At 28.7% G+C, this 10,793-nt stretch overlaps 1 protein-coding gene across 1 annotated transcript; it reads right to left on the bottom strand.

Annotated features, from left to right (window-relative positions):
* Positions 1 to 566: 566 nt before the first annotated feature.
* Positions 567 to 2,864, bottom strand: LOC133678740 (heavy metal-associated isoprenylated plant protein 7-like). Its single transcript, XM_062101222.1, has 5 exons — positions 2,616 to 2,864; positions 2,302 to 2,530; positions 1,976 to 2,178; positions 1,793 to 1,880; positions 567 to 1,293 (listed from the first exon to the last, which is right to left on the bottom strand). Exons 1-5 carry the CDS (start codon positions 2,622 to 2,624, stop codon positions 821 to 823), a joined length of 1,002 nt encoding a protein of 333 aa, XP_061957206.1. The 5' UTR covers positions 2,625 to 2,864; the 3' UTR covers positions 567 to 820.
* Positions 2,865 to 10,793: the final 7,929 nt, after the last annotated feature.

Below are 10,793 nucleotides of genomic sequence, written 5' to 3'. Positions count from 1 at the left end.
CCAACCATTATAAGTGCTGAAAATGTGGTCCATTTGCCAATCATTTCCCACTCCTCACAGTACAACCCACCTATAAGTTATCATTTAATAATGATCATCGAGAATAACTAGCAAATTGGGTTGTCGTCTCATATTTTGAATTTGATTTTCTGGTTTTTTTTTCTTTAAATTATTGTGATATTATAGTTTGACGGGTTAAATTAGATAAATTAATTTTTTTAACTTATAATTGTTATTTATTTAATTATTTTTATTTTATAGTTCAACATTTAATATTGATTTTTAAAAAAAAAATTAAATTTTATTTTTTTTTATCAAATTATGTCACTCAGAGTTTTAGCGGGTTCCAATCTTATAATATAATTAATAGAATTGACAAGTTAGCCTTGGTGGGTTTAGATTTTTTTAACTTATAATTGTTTATTTTTTTTTTACCTTTTTATATGTTTGATTTGTTTTTAACATTTAATTAATTTAAAATTGACTTCAAGCTTATTAATATTTTTCGTTCGTTTTCATCTTTCGAAGTAGGTTTTTATATAACTAGTAGTAATAAAGACCATGAATGTAAAACCACCGGATTTCAACTCCATATATAATATACATTATTAGTTTTTATATGAAAATGAAAGGAAAAGAAAAGAAAAGAACTACAAGCCTCACAAAAACTCCACAGCTTGTCTGTAGATTTACATTTATGAAGGAGTACAAGGGAGGGTGCACATGGAAGCAGGATATATATATTATTTATAAGCAGCAAATTTATCGCCCGTGATTATTCTTTCCCAATCCCATCTTGCCCTTCATTCTCAAAACTGCCTTACATAACAGAACATGCATTGGGGTTCTCGTCACTGAAGATCTGAGGAGGTGGTGAATAGTGCTCATATCTTGCTGGTGAATAATAATTATAAAAATCCATTTTCCTGAGCTCAACCACTGTGGTTTCTTCTGTAGTTTCCTCAGCTGGTGCTGGTGCTGGTGCTGCTGCTGCTTTGGCCTCACTGCCACCACCTTCTTTCTTGTCTTTGCTCTCTCCTTTCTCACCACCACCACCACCACCTCTTTTTTGTTTGTCACCTTCTTCACCTTTTTTGTCTTCTTTGGATTCTTTTCCTTTCTCTTCTTTGGATTCTTTTCCTTTCTCTTCCTCTTTCTTCTCTGGCTCTTGTTTTACTATCACTGCGTGCTTCCCAGTTCTTTTGTACACGTATTCAACTAGTTGCTGAGGTTCAAACACTCCCTTCACTATCACCTGTGAGCTCTTAAGATCTGGTTCAGCTGATTCCACACCTATAAATAATATACCAAATTTAATTCTAAAAATTGGTGTTAGCCCCACATAAAAACGTAAAAAAAATAAGAACTGAAATCAAGAATTCTAATATGGAGTTGGTAGGATTTGAATCATTTGATACAGGGGAATTGAATTGACTTCAATTGGACCGAATTCAATGGAATCTAGTAGGCTCAACAACATGATAACTTAAAGAATTCGTTGATTTTAAAGCACTGGCCAAAGGGATGAACTCTTTCTTTAAAGGATTCAAAAGGTACGGTAAGAGTACGACGTGTTAGTCATTTATTTTTCTTTTTGCTGGTGGAGAAACTATCTTATAACACAAAAGGGCAAAATTGTGAGTAACCAATACATCTGACCGACAAAAACTTGGAGTGAAAATGAAACCACACTTGCATGAACCAAAAAATGTTGCAGAGGGACTCGAAAGCAAGAAAAATAGGCATTTTGTTAATTAATTAGAAGGAAAAAAAACATAAAAAAGGGTCATGCCTTGCATTCTTTGTATCCGTTTCTTGATTTCCATTGCACAAGCTTCACAATGCATGTAAACCTTTAGCATCGCTATGATCACGGGAGGCTGCACTCAATCAAGAAAAAATAATTAAACCCCGTAACTAAACATAAAAATGTTATAAAAATAATAATCAAAAGAGCCAGAGTAGGGGTCAATACCTTTTCTTTCTTCTCTTCAACTTTAGGCTTCTCCTTCTCCTCAGCCTTCTTCTCTTCCGAGGGAGGTTTTGGGATCGGAGAGATAAGCACCACTTGCCTATGGCTCTTCCTTTCAATTCTTTCAAGAACTTTTAGTGGATCCGCTTTCTCTCCTTTCACAACCACCTTACTAGCCTTGCAATCAGTAGTTACATCTTCAACTCCTGTAATTAATTATCAGCCCACAAAACAAATAACAATGACTCAACACCAAGGATAAGAGCACATCAATTAATTAAACGGGGTTGTTGGTTAAAGAGCAATAACAAATAATTAAAGACACTGACCTTCAAAGCCCTTAAGCCACCTGCGGACCTTACGGGCACAACCCTCACAATGCATGTAAACTTTAAGTACAATTTCTTGAGGAGCTGGGGGTGATTCCTTTTTTGTTTCCTCTGGCTTTTTCTCTTCGGTCGCTGGTTTTTCAGCTGGCTTCTCTTCCTTCTTCTCTTCCTCTACTTTCTTTGGTTGCTCTGGTTTTTTCTCTTCTTCTGCTGCAGGCTTCTTCGCTTCCTAAACAAACAAAAAAAACCCAAATAAATAAACATAAAATTAAACTTAAACGTTGAAAAAGATTTATTTTGTAAGATCTCAAGACCTCCCCCATTATGAGCTTTGGTTTTTAGACTGGAAGCACACCAGTAAACTAGACTTGTCAGAGATAGATGGACAGACAAGTTTCTCTTGTGAAAGAAAGCTTTGAGTTTGTAGTTTGGAGTTTGGAGTTTGTAGTATGGTTTGGTTTCTTTTCCCGAACGAAGAAAACTTGGTGGAGTTTTTTCTAGGGTGGGAGAGTTTTGAGGAGATATGAGAAGGGAAGCAGTTAGCTATTTTAGTGCTTTTGGTATTACGTTGAAGGATGCTTTTAAAAGTGTTTATTTTTTTAAAATATATTAAAATTATTTTTTGTTTTATTTTTAATACCATTACATTAAAATTATAAAAAAAATATAAATTTAATAAACTTTTAAACCAAATATATTTTAAAAACGTATCCAAAAATAATTCCAAACAAAGAACAAAAGGTGTTTTTTTGTTGTCATCGACAAGCGGGCACTTGCTCTAGAGGAAGGACTGGGTTGAGACAAATGGTACCCGGAGGTTACATGCCATGCTTTTTTGGCCACTTTTATTTTTTGCAAAGTAAATCTTTTGCTGGAATAATTTGTTTTTTACTGTTATTATGGGGTAACTTTTTGTTTTTTCTTTTTATTATTGTGGTCCACCTAAGGTCCTTTTTTTTAATGTATATTATTTTTATTTTATTTTTCAAATCAGTTTATTTTTATGTTTTAAAAATATTTTAAGTTTTTTTTTTTATTTTAAAATAAATTTTTATGTTTTCAATTATTTTGATGTGCTAATGTTAAAAATATTTTTTAAAAAATAAAAAAAAATTATTTTAATTTATTTTCAAATAAAAATATTTTAAAAAGTAATTACTATTATACTTATATATATATATATATATATATTATCTTTGAGCATTACCAACTTTTATTTTTATTTTTTAGGAATGGTCAATGATGATGTGAAAATAAAGATAGGGTAACGAGTTCTTGGGATTTGAGTTAATAATATATCACCTAATAGCATCTCTTTAGAAAAGTTAAACAGTTTAAATAGTTTTTTAAATATTGTAAATATAGTTTTTATTTTTATTTGTGTTTTAATGAAAAAATCATTTTAATAACCCATTTATATTTTAATATATTTAATATTAATACTTTTCGTTTCTTAAGAAAAACATTTATGAAAATTATAGAGAAGAAAAAATAAATCTTTAAATAATCTATTTTAATGTTTTTGACTCTTTTATAGCTAATCAAAGATTCGTTTTTTTTTCCTTTTAGCTCTCCCATTAAATTAAAAATGACCAGTAATTAAATTTGATATAAAAGGTGATTGATGTTTACCCTTTTGTTTATATTGTTATGATTAGACTAATCATTTACACGGTGGATATTAGGTTTGATTTATTTATTTATTTATATTGATAACTAATTGATTAGGTTTTTTTTTAGAAAAAAAACCAAAGTCAATTAATATACTTGAAAATAAAACCGTGCATGATATTCGAACAGTACTTGAAAACAGCTAAGGTTATAGAACTCGACTATTTGGAGTTCTAATCCAATCAAATCATTCGTGGTCATTGTCAACAATAGTTTATAATTAAGTTCAATGGTATATTCTTTAAGTAAACAGAGAGTAGAGTTGAATTTTATGTCCACATCCCGATCTGGACAATCTATTTGGTATATATTTGGTACTATTTTCAACTCTTAATGCAGCACAATATAGTACAGTATTATTAAAAAGAAATAAAACCCTTTGAAAACTATATACTTATTGTTTTATTAAAATAATACAATGATATTTTTATCCCTCAACTCAGAAAAAAAACTTAGTGGACTTATAAGGATATTAAAATCTTTTAAAAAACTATTTACCGTTACCAAATGAAGAAAGAACAAATAAGTATGTTCTCGTCTTGATTATATAATAAAACTACTTAAATATTATTGAAAGCAACAAAAAAATAAATTTGATATCAAGGGGTATTTTAGTATATTCACAATGAAAAAAAAGACAGTGTATATATATATCATAATTGGGAGCACGTTGAAAGCACCCATGTATTTTGAGCAGTGTGTGCGGTGTCTTATGACATCCAAAAATATCCTTTAATTGTGTTATTGAAAGCGTTGTTGTGTCTTTTTTTTGTTAGTGCGACGCGTATTACTCGTAGTAATTTAATTTGACGTCAATAAACCTTTTTTCTTCTTCACCCTCTCATTTTCTTTTTCCCTGAAAATTATAGCTTGGCTCTCTTGGTTGTAGGTATTTTAATTTAAGTTCATATTGTTTTTATTTCTAATTTTTAGTTTTGGTCATTCTGTAAAAGTTTTGTTTGTTTTCAATTTTATCATTCAATCCCAATTTACTAAATATTATATTTTCTAATATAATCCTTATTTTTTGGATTTCTAATTTTTTTTCTTTGGTCATTTTGTAAAAGTTTTAGTAGTTTTCAATTTCATCCTTCAATTCAAATTAATAGTATTATGTTTTCTAATTAAATCCTCATTGCTTTGATTTCAATTTTTTTTCATGTCTTTGTTGTAAAAGGTATTCTTATTTTCAATTTTACCCTTTAATTATAATAATGTTTTTAATTTTTATATTCATTTTGGTCCTTTTTCTTTTTGAATTTTTTTATCTTTTTACTAAATTGATGTTTGTTTTTCAATTTCACCCTTAAATTAAATATAAAATTATTTTTGTATTTTAATTTTGATCCTACATTCTTTTAATTGCTATTTTTTCAAATTTATTTTTAATTTTATCATTTAATATTTAATTGATTGAGAATTAGACTTCATGGTTTTTCATATTAAGTGCATGAAGTCTAATGACTCGGGTCACAAGTTTAAAAAGTTAACATGATTTTTTTTAAAGGCTTTATAATTCTTATTATTTTTTTAGGTTATTCTAATCACATGATTTAAACCACGAGTTTGAATAGATATTCCGAGTTGACTCAACTCTAATTAGCGTGCTTACATGTTTGTCACAACTGGTTTTTTACGTCATTATTTTTATCTCATTTCAGCACCTGAATATTACTTGTTCCACAAAAAAATAGTTTGGCTATGCGGCAAAGTGTGGAACCGAGAACAATTTAAACACTAATATAACATAGCAATACTAAACATGACCAAATGTCATGCAAAACATTTCAATTGTTACCATTGCTATTTGAGACAAACTTGAGCATTGGGATGGAATTTTCACTGATTCGTTGGGATTTTAATGTCATTTGATTCAATTGAATGAGATTTTATCCAATTTAACATTGAACATAAATAAAATTTGATTTGGAATTCGATGAGGGGTTTACCCGACCATTATCATGGTTTTTGAACTTTTTTTCATAGAGTTGTAATTTTATTTTTCAATATAATATATGATTGTTTTTTTTTATTTTATTGTTCAAGGATGATTTTTGTTATTATATACATGCATGAATTTATAATTTGTTTTTTAAGCTAATATTTTATTAAAAAAACAACTGATTTCAGAAAATAAAAAAACGGATTGGGAACATAGATAAAATCTTCCATCCAATCCGATTCGACGACCGAGTCAAAGTCGAAGTTGGATATTAAATTTAGATATTTCAAGTCGGAATCAGGTGGAGGAAAATTCTACTCCAGCCCGATATACTGTCATCCACGGCTTGATATATATAAATGTAAAATAATTAGGTAGGATCAATTGATATAGTAATTATAGTTTTGATATCTTAGGAACTAATATTAGAGATAGCTGGTAAATTCTTAGAACATGCCTGATCAAATTTAATTTACATAAATTTTTGTGGATCCTGATACTTGATCTTTCGAATATCATGTTTTAGCAAACTCAGGACTCTTTATTTTTATTTTTCTTGAGATCAAAACAAGCTTGGCCAGATGGATCGAAACTATCCAAAATTCCTCTTCTTTAATAGGAGAATCCAAGCAATTATTCGTACCGAAATTGAAAAATATCAAGACTTGGAATTACTCAATATGCAAGAATACAAAAACCTCCATTATTCACAGAGTACTCTTAGCATAGTATCAGGAATATAAGCTTATAATATTAATACCCTTTTGTTCGAAAGAATAATTAACTTTTAATCACTCCATTTTTATATTCACTGAACCCTAACGCTGCCCCATGACTGGTGGGGTTCTTCAGCTGCATGTGGCCCATGGTATATGCAGCCAACAGGTAAACCCTTCTGCAGTTCCCACCATGGAAGAAATTCAATATGGATCAGCATGATAATCCTAGCCTCCAAGCTATATTATTCTCTGATGAATCTTACCGGGATGAGCATGCTCAACAATGCATGTGTTGTGATCAGTTGTATCAGTGGCAAACTGGCCATGGCTGCTGTCGCCAGACCTTTCTTTCTCATTCATTATCAATACACTGTTAGGTTAGGAGAAAAAAACAGAGGTTCAAGCAAACTTTTCTGAGGGATGTTCTTGCGATTTCCTGTGCTGAATCATTATCAGAGTCTGCTGCGCATTAATTTATTTTCAAATACTAATTATATTGTTTTTTTCTGCCATTCAAGTACATGTAAAATCTTATTCTACACTGTGGGGGTTCGGGAAAAGCCGTGAGTGAAACATAAAAATTATATAAATGTAGGATAGCATCAAACGATTTTACTATTTAAGCGATATATCACTAATCACATCGGTTGTCTTTAGCGTAGTTTTTTTTTTTTTTTTTTGGGGGGGGGGGGGTGGCCAAGCAGTGTATGCTCGGCATGTGAATCTTCATCATCAAACCAATCAGGGTTCCATGTGCTTGATCAGTATTTAATCAAACACATAAACTATGGATGAGCCCATATCACATGCTATTTATTAGTAGTACAAATGTGATGTTGAGAGTTATATAGCTCATTTCATATTTATAACCAGTAATGACGTTATAAGGACGCTCCCAGCTCTCTCTTGTTCTGTAAATAATAATATATATGATGATGATGGATGCCATCCACATGAGAAGTACAGGAGTGTAGAATTTAGAATATTAATAAATACTTCAGATTAATTACGAGGGTGTTTGATACCTTTTTTTTTATTTTTTGAAAGGAAAACCGTTTTTTGTCTATAGTTTTTTTAAAATGTTTTTTTTTTGCAAATGTATGTGAACAAAACTATACATAATTTATTTAATTTTAAAAAATAAAAATATATATTATTTAAATTTAAAAAATTAATAATATGTCACATTTAGATATGGTAATAAAATTATGGCATCGTGTAACGGTGACATATACATGCTAGTTGTGATGGTGAAAGTAACAATATGGTAATAGTCAATAAGATATTATTAATGATGATAATGATTGTTGTAATACAAATTTCTATAAATTAAAATCATTGGGATGGGAATAGTGGAAATCTATTAATTAATTGAGATATTGTCTAATTAATAAATTAATAACTTATACATTAGTTAATAATTTATTAATTTATAAAGATATCTTTTCCCAAAACATTAAATTTAATATATGTATTGTGACCATAGGAATATTATCTAATCATCGAGGTATGGCTTATTATTTCTGACTTCCTGTTTCAATTAAATTACCAAAAAATACAAAAATATAAATTTTTTAAAAAACAATTCGATGTAATTCAGCCATTCATACCCACTTCATAATTTCAAACTATTTTTCACTTTTTAACATCTTTTCAAAAAGTCAAAATATAAAAAAGGAGAAAATTTTAAAATTTAAAATTTAAAAAGAAAGACTAGTGAGCGAAACACAAAACAAGAAAAAAAAAGAACCAGAGTGGAATTTGGTTATTTTCTCTCTAAGCAATTGGGAGAAAATGACAAAAAAAAAAAAAGAAGAAGTCAAAATCAACACCCTACGAATAGGGTTGGGATGATTGAGTTGTAAAAAGTTTCTCCGAGAAGTAATGGTTTGTCTTCAATATTGAAATTCGTATGTGTGTTTAGTTGTGTTATTTGCTTGTTTACATTGATGATTGCTCGTTTGATTTGTTAATTTGTGCTGATATATGATGAAGAATTGGTTTTTTTAAAATAAAATAAAAATAAAAATAAAATAATAACAATACCATTAATGTGATTCTTTATTAATTATTTCCTTCATTAGTTAATCAACCGGTATGGTATTGTTTGATACTATAATTAAAAATATATGTGAGAATATATCAACATAAAAAAAGGTTAAATAATAACTTAAATTTTAAAGATGTTAAATAACATCTTTCATGTTTAATCTATATATTATTTTTATTATTAATTTTTTTTAGATTAATTTCTCATTAACTTATAATTTATTTAAATTATATTAATTAAACAAAAAAAATCAACATTATTTTCTCAATATGAATGGAGGACGGACTTCTTGCCAAGGAATTTTTTATTTTTTTTGGCTGGAGGCTTTTAGCTTGGTGGTTGACGTCGCATGCATGCTTAAATTTGAAGAAGGGTAACGGCAATGGAGGAATATCTAAGTAAGAAATGAAAACAACATAAAATATATAAAATTAGCCGAGGCTAGCCCGAATGGACCAATATCTAAAATACTTGATCCTTGGCTGGCTATATATTAATCATAACGTTGAAGGCTATTTTTTGAAGAATGATATTAATGATGATGATGAAAGACTTCTTCCCCGGTAGGTCTGCGACTAATCTGTTTTTCACCAAATTTATGTTAAATGTTTTCATCGTACTCCATTATATTGGTTCTAGCTAGTGAAGTTTTACACCCTATGGCCCACTGAAAGATTAAGTAATTTGTTAATAATTAATTAGAACGAATAAAAGATTACGTAATTAAATACCCTAACACAACGATCATTGATGACTTATCATCATCATTATCCTCCAGTAAACAAAATTAACCTTCTTTTAAATTTGTTAAATATTGAAGATTTTTATTATTATTTTGTGATTGATGCGTATAATACAAGATAATCAATAAAAAGAACTCAATTCAAACATTTTTTTATAATAAAAAAATCAAAAAATGTTAATATCAATTAAATAAAAAAATTAATTCCAACGAAATAAAAAAATGAAACTCACTAAATTTAAATCCAAAAGCCAATTATTTAAAGATTTAGCATTATAGCAACATTAAAGAAAGCGATCAAATTATATTGGAGTGTCTATTTGGCAATGCATTAGTCTTAACTTTTCAAAATATTTCTAAATTGTTTTTTGTTTTAAAAAATATTAAATTGATGTATTTTTTAATGTTTTTTTGAAGCATTGATATTAAAAATTAAAGAGAAATTATTTTAATATACTTTTAATTTAAAAATATATTTTTTAAAAATATCATACGGTATTATTAAACACACTTAATTCATTGATTTGTTGGAGGCTACGTATTGCATGTTAAAGTCAACATTAAATTATTTTTTTGTTGAACGATAGTTAATAAATTAAGGTTCACAACTTTTCACTTCCAAGAATTACTGTGTGCCGAAGTTATGTACAGCTTCGCGTCTTACAAAATCACCACCCTCCCCTAGTATTGTTCAAGAAAAAAAAAAAAAAAAACAGGGAGAAAAGAGACATTGTCCTCTGAATGGAAAATTCAAACTTAGTTAGAACTCGGTTTTTTCTCTCCCTACTGTAAGGGTTTCCCTAACTTGAGTTCAATAGACACTTGTTAAAAATTAATTATAGGAATTTATTGTATAAAATACATTATGAATCTTCTCGAAAAGCATTATGGACGAACTGTTCATAAGACTTTTTTATTTTCATTTGAAACTTATAGGACCAAATTGTGAGATTGAAAGATGAGGCATCAAAGTAAAAAATACACAAGGAAAAAATAACTATAACAAAGTTTGGGCGAAATGTCTATTGTAGTCTACATATTTTCTAAATTATAAATACTAGGTCGTACTAAAAATTTAAGGGTAAAATCGATTTTGATTCCAAATTTTATTTTCCTTGTTTTTCGTTTTTTGTTTGAGAGATGTGAGAGAAAGTCATTGGAATCCTAAATTAGAAAGAGAAAAATTTTATTGTCATCGATTTCAACAACAAAATCTATCAATATTGATGTCAAATTGTTTTATTTTATGAGAGAAATTCATATTACATGTTTTTTTACCTTGAAATTGCCTAGAAACACATATTTGAGCTCGGTAAGATTTTTTATTTTAGGATGATTTTGGGTTTGAAGATGGTTTATTGGATTCTT

This window comes from Populus nigra, chromosome 18 (assembly GCF_951802175.1).
Source record: "Populus nigra chromosome 18, ddPopNigr1.1, whole genome shotgun sequence".
NCBI classification, from domain to species: Eukaryota; Viridiplantae; Streptophyta; class Magnoliopsida; order Malpighiales; family Salicaceae; genus Populus; species Populus nigra.
This window is presented reverse-complemented; position numbering and strand designations above follow the sequence as displayed.

Coding starts and splice junctions, on each gene's coding strand:
- LOC133678740 (XM_062101222.1), bottom strand. Junction 1,881..1,975: donor TTGAAGAGAAGAAAGAAAAG/GTATTGACCCCT, acceptor GATTGAGTGCAG/CCTCCCGTGATCATAGCGAT. Junction 1,294..1,792: donor ACGGATACAAAGAATGCAAG/GCATGACCCTTT, acceptor TATTATTTATAG/GTGTGGAATCAGCTGAACCA.